At 37.3% G+C, this 16,837-nt stretch overlaps 1 protein-coding gene across 1 annotated transcript; it reads right to left on the reverse strand.

The window, feature by feature from the left end:
- Positions 1–4,275: 4,275 nt before the first annotated feature.
- Positions 4,276–11,683, reverse strand: LOC119898440 (protein-L-isoaspartate O-methyltransferase domain-containing protein 1-like). Its single transcript, XM_038712613.1, has 5 exons — positions 11,218–11,683; positions 10,592–10,694; positions 9,857–10,028; positions 7,406–7,529; positions 4,276–7,079 (listed from the first exon to the last, which is right to left on the reverse strand). The coding sequence occupies exons 1-5, from the start codon at positions 11,522–11,524 to the stop codon at positions 6,706–6,708; spliced, it is 1,080 nt and encodes a 359-aa protein (XP_038568541.1). The 5' UTR covers positions 11,525–11,683; the 3' UTR covers positions 4,276–6,705.
- Between the last annotated feature and the right edge of the window lie 5,154 nt (positions 11,684–16,837).

A 16,837-nucleotide genomic window follows, 5' to 3' on the forward strand; every position in this document is an offset into this window, starting at 1 on the left:
AGATTTCTTGTGGGTGACATGTTAAACATTATTTCTCATGCCATAATTAATCCGAGTGGTGTTACAGTAATTATTACAGCGGCAGGAACAGTAAGCACAGCATTGCAGTATATGTACTGATACATATTCATGTGAAAAGTGTGGCCAGCTGTCTACCTGAGGAGTCTGTCTGGAAAGCTGACTGTTGTCTGGCTCACTGTGCAGCTTTTGTTTATTCAGTTCAACACTAATTGAATCACTGAAGCTCTGCTATTTCAGGTGAAATTGCTGTGGCTTGTTAAATTTCCCAATGGCAAAAATAACAAGTTTATATCTCACAACGACTGGTATCTGGTTGATCTGCTGACGTGTCCCATTTCTCACCAGATCCATGTGGATTTTAACATGAATTATTCAGGAAATAGTGACGAAGAAGGAATTCACAAATTAGATTGCAGTAAATAAAGATTTCTATTTGTATTTTAGTGGTTTAAAGTTTAAATTTAGATCATATAATCTGGCATTTCTACATTTCAGGTAGTACTGTGGAGATACAAGTTCTCCCAACTAAAAGGATCATCTGATGATGGAAAAAGCAAGATCAAGTTCTTGTTCCAAAATCAGGACTCCAAATCTATTGAAGCAAAGGTAATTCACTTTGAAAGATATGTTTTGTTGTATGTCAAGGAAAAAGGTTATTCAACAAGAATTTCAAAGCAACAAGGTAATAGAAAATGAATTGCTTACATATGACTTGGGTATTGATTATTTTTTTTTCTCTCTCTTTCAGGAGCTGGAGTTCTCAAACCTCTTTGCGGTGCTTCACTGTATTCATGCTTTTTTTGCTGCCAAAGTTGCTTGCCTGGACCCGATGTTTGTGGAGAGCCAAGGCAACGCGACTACCACTGGGTTTCCCTCTCTTTCCAGTATCTCATGTAATTCACAGACACCGAAACTCAAATATGCCACTTGACAGGCACTGCCCTCCCCAGACCCCATCTAGAAGGACTCTGCACTTTGTAAAATGGTGGCCAGGACAACTTGAAAATGCTCGAATTATGGCATTATGGAGGGCAGCTCTATACAGTGATTAAATAAAAGTCCTCCTTGGGAGTGATATACTTGATACCTTGGAAGACCATTCGGGGGGATTTCTGGAATAACTGTGGACCTAAACATGAACCTCTACTTTCAGAAACATCCCAAAAAGACTACATGGACACAAAATGTGTGATTAAAAAATGTTTTTCAGTGAATGTGTTCTTCTTTTGTTCCTCAGACATGCTTATAATCAACACATCACAAAGAAAAATGCAGTGCTTTTCCCCCAAGGTTCTAATTTTATTCAAGATTTGAAGAGTTAAATCAAAACAGATTTTTAGTCTTTTTGTTCCACATCAGACAGTACATCACTTGAATTTCTGCAAGGATTTGTCAGGACACTGGATATTATGATAATATGATAGTATGAAGACGCTTTCTATTTTATGTATTATTATTTACCTACATTTATACTTCAATTAGTAGTTTTAATTAGATTTTCCACTGGAGTGTGTTAGATTCTGACCAAAAGCTAAATGGCAAAATCAATTTGATTCTGAATCAAAATTTTGACTAAACTTAATTACACAGACGTTTGCTGGCAGCATTGCTGGGTGAAAGGACTCCTTTAGATGGGTTTGTGTATGGATATACTGAATGACCTCATTTATTTCTCTCTGTATATGACACAGACCCACAGGTTGAGGTCAGAATATAACTATTTCCTGGATAAGTGTATCCATTAAACGCTGTATGAAAGTGTAGTTTTTATTGTATGAATGAAGAATGACACCAATAATAAACAGTTTCACCATCCACACAACCTTAATCTGACAATACCACTCTAAACATGATTAGAAACACTTCATCATAGGATTTTGTTTTCTCCAAAAGTTGATTCTGTAAATAAACACTGATATTCAAATGAACTCAAAGAATTATGAATTATCGCAATTACTTGAGGGATTACTAGTAGGGATTACAGCATTTATTAATTTGATGTGCACCAGAGACAACTAGATAGATAGCGCATAGCCTTGTGCTCTTTGCTCTATGGACCAATTCAGAAGAAAAAAATCAGCTATGGTGTATTTTTGGAATATTTTTGACTTCAACTTGTAAATATAATTTTTTTTAAAAACCCATTTCATTGACAATGAGAAAACACACCGCGAGGACAATAAAATTATGTAGCGTCATGGCCTCCAAAAGGTTTTGAGGATACCCCTTTAAACTTCATTCTATATTAAACTGTTTATAAATGCAGCAGAGGGACAACTAAACTATCATATTCAAAAAGAGTTCAGGTCAATTAGCGCAATTAGTCATGCTCTTACCTTCCATTTACAAAGTAGAAGAGGCCCATGGGTAAGTAAACTCTAGAGGATAGCAAATTAAATGGGGTCAGTAAAGTGCTTGGTACTGTGCGGGCTTGTTAAGCTGACATGAGTGTCTGAGGGAGAGTAATGGTGGTGCAGTCTATGCAAAGAAAGTGACTGATGCTTTTGTGCTTTAAAATGATCTTGGTTGCATACCCTTATAACAGGATGTAGAGAGTGAGGTTTATTTTGTTTTGTTTTTGCAGATGTTTTATTAACAAATATGCTGTGTAATAAATTAATAAATAAGACATTTTATAACATGGCTCACTTGTGGTTAGTTTTATTTTTCATGTGTGGGTATTCCACCGATTTTACATATGAAGTTCAGTGTACTGTCATGAAGAGTAATTCACATTTTAGATGTTATTAAAATATATTAAAGTGTGTGAAAATGTCCTCTGATTGCACTAAAAACTGTGCTGTGCTTTCTTACTTACATGGTGCTATTTTGTACATACTGATTTTGCATTTGTTGTATAAATGATTCGTAAGTATACAGCTTAAAATATACTTGACTACCCTTAAGGAACTAGTTTGACATTTTGAGAAATAAGCCTGTTCCCTTTCTTTCTCAGACCGACTGATAACACTGTCACATTTGAGAGTGGTATCGATCTTCTCATCTAACTCTCGCCAAGAAAGTGAACAAGCGCATTTCCCCAAGTATCGACGTGTAAGCAGTACAACTTCAAATATACTTGACTACACTTTGGAGCACTTGACTGTGCTATTTTGAGACACAATTACATAATAATTAAGTCTACTTAAATACACTTACTTTTTGTACTCAAAATAGACAAGAAATAAACCACTCGATATTTACATATTTAAATTATATTAAACATATCTTTTTATATTAACTGTGTATTAATAGTCCAAAAGATATACAGTATATCTGGTGCAGCCATAATAAAGACAATGCTGAGTTTGAATAATTAGATATGCAAAGAATATATATGGCGATTTTAAAGACTTTGGAACAAGATGATTTGAGCAACCTTAACGCTGCATAAGGGGAAATTAAAGGGGAAAACTGTATGTTAAGTAAATTTTATAGGGATATTGTACTATAGATGTGTAACGCACACTCTTGGGTTTGATGTTCAGATAACAGCGTGTTTACTTATGTATGGCTGTTTCACTCTGCACCAAGCATGTAGATGTAACAGTAGGTTATTTGTTCATTGCTCTACCACAGCCTGCCACTAAATCTTGTAAATCTTCTTATAGCTGGATCAACACAAGCTTTAAGTTCAGTGAATTCCTAATCTGAAAGAGTAGCTTTACAATTTCATATTCTATTAATAGAAATATGTAGCGTCATAGCCTCCAACCAACAGCTTCTGTTTCCTTCAAAACATACATCTTGCACCCATGTTCCCTCTTGTTGCTCCTGCAGGCAAAGATCATAGGGATTTGTCAGACATCCAGTATATTTTAACCATATTTGTAATACTTACAGTTTGGGGTTTTATGTGCACATAAGGTCCTGTTTAAAAGTTATCTGTTGTGTCTGGTTATCGGATGAGCAAGTTTACTACATGAGCTGTGATTGAGGTTTATTTGTTCATTATTCTCAATCATTAAATATTTAATTGATCAGCACACACTTTGTAACAGCCAATGCAGTATGTGCATCATCCATAAATGTCAGAGAAGCCAAAGATGAAACAGTAGAAGCAATCTCTCTCTCTCTGTTATCAATTCAAAGCAGTGGTGACAAAAACAACAAAAGGTCATCACAAGCTCAGCCAGGATGCCAGAGTGGCACTTTTACGACTGTTTTTCAAAATTCATTGTCATTTGACTCCTTGACCACGTCGGACATACTTAGGGGAACCAAATAAGATAATAAAAAGAGCAGTTACAATGATTAGAAGAGGCATAACGTGATTGTGACCTTTATTTTTGTGCCAAACACTTACGGAAAAACAACACATTTTCAAAATGAACTGCACACACTATGAGAAATCAACCTAGGCCTGATAAACAGCAACAGAACTGTTTTTTTTTATCTCTTGACAAATGAACTTAATATAAAAGCACAGAATTGGTTATGACTTGGTGATCACCGGGTGCCATTTTTGTATAGTCGACTCTCGTCCACATTAAATGTAATCACAGCAGTCCCATTAACTTTGGTGCAAGGCGTGACCTGAGAGTCGAGGTTGTAGGTCCCCTGCTTTCAATACTTAATGTGCTCTCTGATTAGCAATTACATTTTAGATAATGGTATATAAACTGTTGCATGCCTGTAATTGGTCATGTGGAATTTAATGGATACTACGCAAATCAAATGGGACTATGTTGTTATTGGTAATTATAAGATGAGAATTTATTCCATTATTGCTTACTTGCAAAGCTTTCCGATGAATGTATAAAACAAAAAAATAACCTTACGGAAAATAAATGTTACCTCTTCACACACAAAAACTACTAATAGAATAATCACCCCCTTTTTCAAACTAAATATTTTTCATTACACCAGAACAAAATGAAGACCTATATCACTAATATATCTTATCTATTTAACAGACAGCAGTGGAGATTTGATCTACAGAGTTCCCAGTGTCAAGATACAGTACAGCAAGAGGGCGCTACAACAAATCAAATGCAAATTAAACTGTATGCAGAATAATATAACAACAGATATATATCACTTTTATATTGAATAGAATTATTATCAACAACATTCAACTCAGCTTTTGGAATACTAAATTATGCATTCAAAGTAAGATGAACGAAATTTCCAAGTCTGTGACCATAAAGTAAAAAGTGTGACATCTATCAGTGATGCGTGGTTTCTTTTTTCCACTGTGGAATGTTTTTTTGTTGTTTTTTTTGTTGTAGAAATACACCATGGTTTGGGTTAATTTACTGTGCCAGAAAGCTCACAGACATCCTAATGTGATGGGGTACATTGGCACTTAAAAGCCATCACTATCAGGTAAGTTCTGCAAGCAAATTGTACTTTGATTAAACAGCAGTTACATTACGAGAAGTCCAGTCCTCAATACAAATTAAGCCAAAAAAATGGCACCTCTTTTTTTGTTTTTTGTTTTTTTTTTCCCCACTTGAGGACTGCAGAATAAGGTGCTTTGTTGGACAGTCCTACAGTCCAGGATACAAAAGGCTTCAAAATCCTCAGCAATTCTGATTTGCATTGTTGTGGATAAAAAACAAACTACTGTACAGAATTTTAGATTTGTCTCAAGGCCATCTAATTGATTAATATTATTTAAAAAAAAAAAAATTCTTTTGTCAAAACATTTCTGGACCTGATCACTTGGGACATCACCTCCAGTGACCACTCACAAGATGTGAAGCAAAGTCAGGAACACCCAACACATTTACGGTATATTCATGCATGTGCTCATTATTGACCAACAACTCCCCTTTACCAGTTCCCTCAAAAAGAAAAAAAAAAAAAAAGAGCTGAAAATGTGTACCACCACTGAACACCCGTCATCAATTTTGTCATTATTTCAAACCTCTGATATGACTGATTAAACTAATATACTATTTGCATCAACAATGGAAAGCAAACCATGGAGAGGAGGGCCTACAACACCTTATCATATCAAGTAGGGTGTCAGCTACTTATGAGAAAACACAAGTATGTAAGCACCCTGTAGAAAAAGTTACGTTAAAAGGTGCCCTGTAGAAAATATTATGACCCAATCTAGTCTCTCAGTGATCTCTTTGTAATAGGAAGGTACAAAACGCTTTGACCGTAAACAAAATGTCAAGAAGAGTAATGACGTAAGTGTCCCGTTCATGATTATGCAAGAACGTCTTACTCTTGAACTCAAAATGGGAGTATGTGGCTTTATTTGCTTTTCAGTGTCTTTAGCTCATTTCAGCATCATTAAATCTCCAGATGCTGATAGTAAGTTAAAGCTTCTAAAAAAAGCCGCAATAAAAGTCTTCTTCTTAGCATGATCATATTTTAACAAATATAGTAAGAACTTTTTTTTTTTATACAATTTTTAATCTGCACACTTCTGCAGAAATCCTGACATTGTGATAAAATCTGAATCTCAAAACGGGTTTCTGAAACAATGTCCATTTAGTATACTTTTTACATTGTTTTTTCTTTGATATACAAAATCAAAAGAAAACGTCAACAAAAACTAACAACTTGTGACAATCATAACATTATTATCCAATATTATCTATGACGTCTCTTTCCGTTACAGTTTTGCCATCAAGATTTCATGGAAATAATGCTACATTTGTACTGAAAAGGGTGAAGAAAAGCATTTCAGCTCCACCCGTTAAGAGCGGATATCGAGTGAATCAGTCATTTCTCTCTGTAATACAGCAAGTATGCTTTCAGTGACTCGGGCAGCGGTAAAGCCATTATTTGGTCTCTCAACACGTTCACTTGCTTGAGGATTTCAATGTCGCCAATGTCTCTTTCTTCCTCCTCCTCCACTTCCTTGTGTTCTTCCTCGGGGTGCTCCTCCTCCTCACTCTCCACCATTTGGGGGATGAGCTGGTTGCCTACAAAAACGTAGGTGTTGATGCGTCGCCGCCGGCAGCGCCTGCGTTTGCGCTTCTGGGGAACTCTTTGCACCATCCCCTTCCCCTGGCTGTCCTCGTTGGCCAGGTTTCTGAGCGTGCGGCGTATGTAGATCCGAGACAGATCTTGAAGGCTGCGGACAGTCACCGGGGCTGAGGACAAAGAGAGATGACACAGTCCTTCAGGGCAATAATCCATACAGCTGCATCAGTCTTCCAACTAGGTCAGTGTAAGCAAGTGAGGCAATCAAAGAGAAAACTGCATCTCAGTATTTCAAGGAAAAGAAATAACTGGCTCTACTTAGTCGCTGCTAGGCGAGCTTCATGTGTCAAAGCAAATATTGCTGTAGGAAACGTCTCATTTCATCACTTTGAATGTACTGTTTGACTTTAAAATTGTGCCTGCTTTACACTTCAAGACCAGTTAAGCATTTCTTTTGTTTTGTTTTTTTGCTGAGGACAGAGGCTGGAGAACTCACGCAGCTGGACAGTGTCAGGCTTCTCTCCATCAGCTCTGCTCTGCTGGACCAAAGGGGCAAAGGACACCGCCAAGATGTTTTTGCTGTCCCATGTGCACTGGCCAGTCCTGGTTATCTGGGTCAGCTGCATAAAGAGACAAAACCTGAACTCACACTGAACACTTATAAAATATGAAATCCTGCGCAACAGTATGGAGCGACACAGTTTCTTCTGTTGGTGAACTTCCATTTTGGGTGTGTTTTTTTCATTGCTTATTGTGGATTTTTTGTGAATTTACCACCTGGATAGATATGATTCTGAAGGGGATGTGTCCCTCTGCTTCCTTCTGTACACCAGGAACTATTGCAACTATCCCTGTGTGTGTGTTTATTACAGAAATATAGTCAAAAATAGGCCCTCCTTTACATTAGCATATATGCTGCTATATCAAATAGGTGCATGATACATTAACTCCATTTCCACAATTGCTTTGTATTTGAACAGATTACTGCCAATGGGCTTAAAGAACAATCTAACAGACTTTAGCGACAAGTCTGAGCATCTACAAGACAGTGAAGTTGCTGTTATTTTCAAAGGCATTTTCAAATCCTTATCAAAGCACATGAACATTTATAAATCACATTGATATTTATTTCTTTTCTTCCTACAGAAAAAAATCTATTGTTTCTGGATAAAACAGAAATGTCAGTTTTTGACCTGGCAAAAATCATACAAAATAATAATAATTATTATAAGTTATTCTTAATCAGGTAGTCTCACTGAGATCAAGGTCTCATTTGCAACACTGCCCACAATGGCCTACTACTACCAGGAATAGTTACCATGGTAGAAACAGTATTTGAGATGCTGGAGCCATCAAAATTTTGTCCCTTTTGCTTAAAAATAACTTAAGCAATTATTCAATTAATTAAAGTAGCCAATTAACCAATTCCTTTTTTGACTTATAATTTCAGTTATAGAATACAGGACATCGTCATATTGCTCACCCCTGTCAGACAAATCATCAAAACTTCTTCTGCTGGTGTGACATGCTGGCCCCCCGTAGATGACACATGTCTGGTGGCTCAGGCCATAACAACTAATTACCGGTATGACAGGTATCAGAACATAATTAAAGCACATGAGGTTAGCAATGATAAAGTGAGTTTATATCTTGGTAGGGGGGAGGTGTAATTGTTTGGGGGGCATTCAAGTGGCACACAACAGGTCCCTTAAAATCAGCAGATACTGTAGGTCCCTTTAAGGCAGATGTGAGGTTCATACATTCGTGGCCATCTTTAGTGTACTTCATTCAACATGATAATAAAACTGTCATAGTAAAAAGTCTCTATGTGATTACTTTTCTCAATATGACCACGCTATAGGTGTTTCCATTCACATTATTTCAAGGGTCATAAATGCTACTCCCTGACCAAGGCCAACAGCAATTCCTGAGTGGATGCATGATCCTTTATGTTTTTGAAGGACGTCTACAACCATAAACATAGAGTCAAGTAAAGTTTAGCTTTTATAGTACATTTCATTATACATACAGTATTTATATCTGTATGTTGTTTTAACATACAAAATGACTAGAAAAAGATAGAGTTACAGATGACAAAGCTTGTTTCTTAAGCTTTGAGATGCTTAATCATACAGTGTGTCAGCATTTTCAAAAAGCTCTGTTTTCCCCATATAAAAATGTGATGTTTCATATTCGTCCACTCTGGAGAGTAATTTTAAAATGCTTTTTTGGGGAGGGGGAGCGTGCCGGCTTGGTGCTCATGAAAGGCCACAACAAAGATAGAAAAAAAGATGGTGTTTTGAAAATTATTCGCATTAGTGTGGATATGGCCTGAGTTAGATCTCTGATCAGAATTATATTCTGCCCCATGATTCGAAGCGTGCGGGCTGTTTTTGTTCTTACTAATGCCTTCTAGCTTCTTTAAAAACACAGCATAGCATCCGATTGATTTCTTTTACACATGTTGTATTCTCAGGTTTTGGTTGAGTAACTGGCAACATAAAAAAATCTAAATCATGTGTCACAACATTAAATCTTAGACAAGCTTTGCTTCACTTCAGCTGCTCCCTTTTCCTTTAAATGTGACAATGCTCAAAATCCTTAACCATGACTCTGTCAAGATCTTTACCCTCCTTACTGGATAAAGTTCCTGCCAACCAATTTCTCCACTGACTTCCCAAAGTACACTTAATGCCCTCTTACTTGCCCCACAGCCTGTCCACACTCACATCCACCATTTTAAATAAAACATTTATTTATACAGCCCTGTGTGTGAGCTCCTTACATGTCAGCTCAAATCCAGGAGCAGTTGTGGCTCAATAATGCATGTGAAAGTTGCATAACCAGCCTTATAAGTCAAAGTTATTTTACCTTGTTGTTGCCTCATGTGTTAGCACTTTGAACAGCAATCATGATGTGTGGATTCAGTATCATTCTGATGGCTCACCTGGTCCTCTATAGGCATCACCAGAATGCCTCCAATTTTGAGCAGCACTTTCATGTAATTTTCATGGTCTTTCTGCACTCCTGCGCCACAGTAAATGCGATCGTATTGGTGACTGTCTGTTGAGATTTCAAGGCAATTCCCCACCACAAAGACAGGTTCACAGAACTCAAACCTGTGAAAAGACAATAACAAGTACAGTGGATATAATACATCAAACAACAAAGGAAAACATGTTTTCACATCTGTGAGCTGTGACAGAAATATGCCAATTAAATAAGTAGAATTAGAGTCAAACGGAATTAATTTGCAAAACAAAGTGTTATGGTCCACAAGTGCAAAACTGGCAGGTAAAACTGATACTTGTGCCTGTAGCTTGAATAAAACGTTCTTTGTTAAATTAATAGTTTAACATTTTGTGAAATACACTTTGCCGACCACTCTCAAATCTGTCAGTGTTAAATGTAAGGCTTCAGTCAGCAGCTGGTTGGTTTACCTTAGCATAAAGACCAGAAACAGGGGGAGACGGATGAATAAGATATAACACAAGTCAGCTTTACAGGTGCTGATAGGCAGAACTGGTTACATTTGAACAGAGCCAGGCAGCTGATTCCCCTGTTTCCAGTATTTATGCTATAAGCTGACTTGCTGCTGGCTCTACTGTTATAATTAAAATGGACAGACCGGTATCATATATTTGCCAAACTAAATATTCGTTCAAACAAAGCATGTACTTACTTATCAAAGCTGTCACTATTCTTTATGAACTCATCTAGTTTCTCTCTGGCATATTCAACCACATCCTTATGGAGCTCAACTCCATGGTTCACACCAAACGGACCTTGGAAACAAAACACAACAAGAACAATATGTTCATAGCATTACCTACTACATATTATGATATGACTTAGAGCTGAAACAATTAACCATTTTATCTATTGGCAAAAATATTAATCTGCACCCATGTTGATATTTGAATAATTGTTTAAGTCATAATTATAGAAAAAAATGCCAAATTTGAGGATTTGGTGATTTTCTTTGTTATATGTGATAGTAAACTAAATAGGCCTGGGTTTTAGACTAGAAGACAAGCAAGCAATTTGCAGATAGTCCCTTAGGCTTTAGAAAATTGTGGTGGTATCTTTTTGACATTTTATAGACCAAATAATTATTTGAAAGATCAGGAAAATAATCGTCAGATTACACGAAAAAGAAAATAATCATTACAGTCCTTTTATTGTTGAAGCTGATTTGCAGGCACACACTGTACTTTTACAGTAAAGTTTACCTAATTTTTACTGAACATCTGCGCGCTTCCCAAACATGAAAAAACACAGCTGTGAAAAAGGGCACCCTATGCTTACCTATGATAAGGCCAACCATTGTGCTCAAGTAGCCAGTTCCACTGCCCAGATTAAGGAAAGAAAGTCCTGGCTGCAGTTTGAGGGCCTCCATCACCTCAGAGTATATACACGGAGCAGACAGGTGTATGTTGCCATGCTTCCATGCCAAGTCTTTGTAGGCACTGTCCCGGTAGCCGTCCAGATAGTAATCACCGCGGTCTATGGCCCGAAAAGCCTGTTCGACTTTTTCTGTGCGAATATACTGGGCCTCCTTCAGATTATCAATGAGGTCGTCATTGTCCTCCCCAGCGCTCACGGCTCCCCCCATGGTGATAGAGAGAAGAGAAACACAAGGGCCGAACTCGTACTCAGGATGAGCGATTCCTCCTCAGAGTGGCATGGAGATGAACGGCTGGCTGAAGGATGCTGCCGCTGTGAATCCTCAAGAGTCAGGTCAGACAACGGTCATGTCCAGGCAGCAAGTGACCTGAGAAGAATTCCATAACAATCAATAATAATCGTATGCTATAGCAGTTTTTTTTTTTTTTAACAAATCAATTCCCTTCAAGATGAAAACTTCAACAATTTATTTTTTAACGCCTTTGTAAAAGACTCAGTTAATGATTCTGAATGATCCTGGTGTCAGTAAAGTACTATAGCAATATTTGTATGAGTATTTATTACAAACAAATACATTCACCAAAATGTCAAAACAACATACACATATCATTTTAGCATGTCACATTACCTCCACTGCACACAGACATGAACCCCCAAACACACACACTTCCTTTATATCAGTGTTTTTACTCGTATTCAATGTATATAGGCCTTTTTCACAACAGACACATTGACATGTCAAAGCAGGAAGAACACAGGTGTAATTAATAACCTTCCTGATGGCTCCATTCAATTTAGGTTCAAGGGCCCTGGTATTATGCATGCTGGCTCACAAGCATGGCTTCCACTTGATGGAACAGAGCCATCATTACTATAATTTGTTACACCTGTAATTTTCCTGCAAATACATCAGAAAATATCTGCAGGGAAAAAGCTGTATTCGCTAAAAGAGGAGGGACAAAATGAAGTTTATATATCTAACACAAATCAGCTACATGTATGGTGTAGCCTAATGGTTTTAGAGCACACATGATTAATGTAATTAATTAATTTCAGCTTCTAAAAATATGAATATTTGTTGGTTTTCTTGTTTACTTCTATGATAGTAAACTGAAGATCTTTAGGTTTTAGATTGTTGGCCGGACAAAACAAGCAATGTGAAGATGTAAGCCTGGGCTCACTCGGAATCTGTGATGGATATTTTGTAACTATTATTTGACAGTTTTATAGACAAAAACAATTAATTGAGAAAATAATTGCCAGATAAATCTATAATGAAAATAATCATTAGCCGCAGCTCTAATATTTTTAGAAACATATTGAATTCACTTACTTTTGCCAGACACTGCCACTACCAAAACCTGGTGTAAGGCATGTAATTGCCATGGTACTCATGTCTGTGGAGCCTGACATGTCCAGAGTGTAGGTGTCAGGTTACATAATCCTAGCTGACACTGACAAAACCCTCCATTATGGCTAATGTAATTTTATATTACAGAAATTATATTTATCGTCATATTAGGACATCTCTGGAAAATCTACTGAGAAACAGAAACAAATGTTTTAGAGCTATCGATGCACAAATCATCATAGTATAATCCTCATATTACCATAAAATTGTCCAGCTCATTGAATTACAACATTACCCACAACGAGATTATAAAGAATTAGCTACCACAGTAGAAACACTATGACAAAGTCCCTAAAAGTATCATTATTTATGTTGTTTCGAGATATATTTCGTCATGTCGCCCAACATGCACGTCTTTAGAAATCTACATGCACGGGCCAAACCACCAACCTAAAAAGATCTGAAAGGTCACAGCAAGAACTAAAATATGTCTTCCTTTCATCTTTTTTCTTGAAAAAGCATTAGATACTTTCCCCACTTCAGGCCTCTAAAAATCCTAGTAAGGCTGCAACTAATGATAATCAACTAATCTGCTTAATATTTTCTCGATTAATCGTTTTGTCTCTATAACAAAATAGTGAAAATAGTGAGCACCCCAAAGCACAAGGTGATGTTATCAAATGTCATATTTTGCGGGACAGTCCAAAACTCCAAGATATTCTATTTACTATAATGCAAGACCAAAAAAAACAGCATATTCTCATGTTTGAGATCTGGAAGCTTTAAATGTTTGCGTTTTTTACTTGAAAAAATCTCTCAAATGATTAATCGATTCTCTAAATAGTCGCATATCTTCAGCTGAATTTCTTTTCTTCGGATCGACTAATTGTTGTATCCTTGGAATAAAACAGTCCGACAGGGCACAAAAATCACTCTTTTGTTAAACTGCTCTCACACCTAATGTCCACACCAAGGCCATACACTGGGATGTGGGGTCACAACCAGACATTTCCCTTCACCTTAAAGGTACTCAAGCCAAAAAGGTTGGGAACCACTGCTAAAGGGCAATGTTTGCCTGCAATAAAAACATGAATTGATCGGGTGATATGAAAGTCACTTATACTGTAAGTACTTAGCTACTGGCTTTAAAGAGGAAATTCCTAACATATGCTGGCCTGACATTTTATGGACGATCTGATAACTAAAATACCCCACACTGGCACGGAGTGAATGGGTATAGCTGGAGATGCAGCCGAGGGAGACAAGTCTTGAATTCCCTCTCTGCCTCCTCAGCATCTCCACATCTGACTCAGCTAATAAAGATTAAATTCAGAGGTGACTTTGTAGTGGGAGGGCTGGTAAGGTAATTTTCCATTGGCTCATTCTCACAGGAAAAAATAATCATTGATTCGCTCCCCATCACTGATTGTACAGTAGTGCATTTTTTCATCCAATTTTCCCCCCTTAACCCTTAATGCAACGCAGAGTTGCTTGCAGTTGAAAGAAAATCTAGGAAAATGAGCCAGGCGAGGTATTATACAAGCAAAGTGCTTTTGGGTACTGCTGTACAGTTGCAAATATCATAAGTCCTGAAACAGGGGTCATAATTCACCCACTTCTTTAATACAAATCAAAAAAGGACCAGCTGGGTAATAACATTTGTTGCTTTAGTGAAGCTAGTCCTGTACAGAAAAAAATGCCTCTTTGTAAACAGGAATCCACTGGTAAGCACACGCAGGATGTCCTGGGTGGACCCTGATGTTTATGGAAAGTGCATCAACACCATCTCAGGTCATGCCTGGCTTCTGTGACCTGGTTAGGGTCAACTCACTGAACTATGCAGGATGACGAAACATGTAACAGATCCTCTGGCAACACGAGACCAACTCTAGTGCTGTAATAAATACTGAAGGCCTGTCTAGCCAGCACACTGAGACATACACACTACTCAACAGACAGTGTGAGGTAAACTGATAATCCTCGTGGTTACCAGCATTTACAGTGTGAATTTGGGCATTTTATCAGCTAATTTGCAGCTCTGGCAGCAAAGCAAATCATGTCCATACCTCGGTGGCAAAATACCAGAGCACCATAAGTTGTATTAGCAGAAAATAAGTTTATCAATAAATCTCTCAATAAAGCTACCGTCACAAGTCTCACACTTGCTGTAAAGAGCATTTATGATGTAGACAGATTACAGCATTTGTGATTAGTAATGAATTCAAACTACAACAGCCATGAAAAATACATTTTTGTTAAGATTTTTTCCCATAACGGCTTGTGAATATACAAATCCTGCCTGTGAATTTATTTTTTCCCAGGCTGGTGTGTAAATGTTTTGTCCCATATTCACTGCAGCATGAGCATGTTAGGTTGACACCAGATAAGATACTAGATTAAATATTATACAACATGCCTGCAAATATGTTCTACCAATGCAGACTTCATATTAGTGCCTGTAGTTTTGCTATAAGAGGTATCTGAATGGAACATGTTATTGAAGTATTCCTCTTTGCAAAGAGCAACTAAAAAGGAACTGGGGTGTGTTTCTCTCGACCCTGGGTGAGAAGGACAATAACACCTGTACACTGTATTGTAGCTTTGTGCTAATGGCACAGCTCTAGGGATAGCAATGTTGGTTGTCAGTTTGTCCAAATGAATTTGATGATTGCCTGAGTCCTCATCTAGCGCCACCAGCAGGTCAAATGTTCCACTTGTCCAACACTTTATTTCATGACAAGATACCCCACAAACGAATGACCCAATTCCCATTGAACCTGCTGTGAACATCCAGGGCACGCAGAAAAGATAAATCATAATGATTTTTTACCCAATAACCTTTTATTCGTGGCACCACTGTTTCACTGAAATGTCCAGTTTTTACACAGTATACCTCGAAATCTGAAAAGTGGAATATGATAATATTAGTTGAATATAATCATGGCACTCAGAGAATACATATTTTGGAATTTGATAACTTAATCTCTCATTGCATTTTCTAAAGGGTTGTTGTTGCTGTTGTTTTTTTTTTACCTACAAGACCTTAAGCCATTTCCCCACTTCTGTTAAAAGTTTTTAAATGAGACATCTTCTGACATCTTCTGATGTAGTAATACGCATGTACCAATATAATGGTACATTATTGATGTGAATACAAAGAGTCATATCCCCAATTTACAATTAAGCCTGCATGTTGTTGTGTGTTAAAAGGCCAAATCTATGTAGTTTCTAACACACTCATACAATTCAATTGTCTATCCAATTCTGTGAGAGGAATTTCTTGTTAATGCACTATGAGTAGCTTCATATCAAGACTAACTAAGTAAGATATCCCAGAGTCTGATGAGTCGCTGATGATAATGACCCTTTCCTTTGGACTGCCATGCAAACCGCATTTTACAACATTTATGTGGATCAATCCTTTTGGTTTAGGTAGCAATATGGCTTTTCCTTTAACTCTATCTCCAGGCTTATTAGTGTTCGCGATCTAATGTCGCAATCAGACTGAGTGGAAAGTCTATTTGCATCTCTGTTTATTTAAGCAAGTTTGATCACTGGACTGTGTTAATTAGCCACAGTCAATGGATGTGATAGTAGAGGCTAACAACCGGAACTAACTTCATGCGGACCTGTTTGTGTTAAACAACTCAGTTTTTCTAAATTTACTAGAACTCCCGTTGTTTCTATTATTCTCCTCTGGACCTGCTCACTTTGGCTCCTATTGTCTCTGCGTATTCATTCGAAAGAGGTCATGCAGTCTGGGGATAAGCCTGAATTTGTCTCTAATTTATACTTTTTCAACTCAAGCACATGCGTCTTTCCCTCACTTTTTGGCATCTACATGAACTTGCAACCATTTGCGTCTCACCTTTGACTTTGTATGTAATCACACAGCTGCCAGTTTGTGATGCATTCAGTCTGAACACATCTTTATAATAGAAAACATTTTTTCCATCTATTTTTTCTGTTGTGTTATGAGGACGATAGCATCAGCTGCCAGCAAGGCCATACACTTTGTGGACACAGTATTGTTAAGTGCAGTGAACACTGTGTCACAGAGGTGTGCATTCAGCTGGAGCTGAAGCTAAAAGCGGAATAATCGATTAGTAGATGGACAGAAAATTAAATGGAACCTTAGTCTTTTTTAAGTAAGAAATACCAAACAATTCA

The sequence above is a fragment of the Micropterus salmoides genome, unplaced genomic scaffold, assembly GCF_014851395.1.
Source record: "Micropterus salmoides isolate LMB-PRFRI ecotype aquatic unplaced genomic scaffold, ASM1485139v1 Ms_hic_scaffold_1124, whole genome shotgun sequence".
Taxonomy (NCBI): Eukaryota; Metazoa; Chordata; class Actinopteri; order Centrarchiformes; family Centrarchidae; genus Micropterus; species Micropterus salmoides.

Excerpts from the sequence above, each read along its gene's own strand:
- LOC119898440 (XM_038712613.1), bottom strand. The coding sequence starts at position 11,524 with ATGGGGGGAGCCGTGAGCGCTGGGGAGGACAATGACGACCTCATTGAT. Across the intron at positions 10,695-11,217 it reads AATGGTTGGCCTTATCATAG|GTCCGTTTGGTGTGAACCAT; the intron begins GTAAGCATAGGG and ends TTTGTTTCCAAG. Across the intron at positions 7,080-7,405 it reads GCCTGACACTGTCCAGCTGC|CCCCGGTGACTGTCCGCAGC; the intron begins GTGAGTTCTCCA and ends CTTTGTCCTCAG.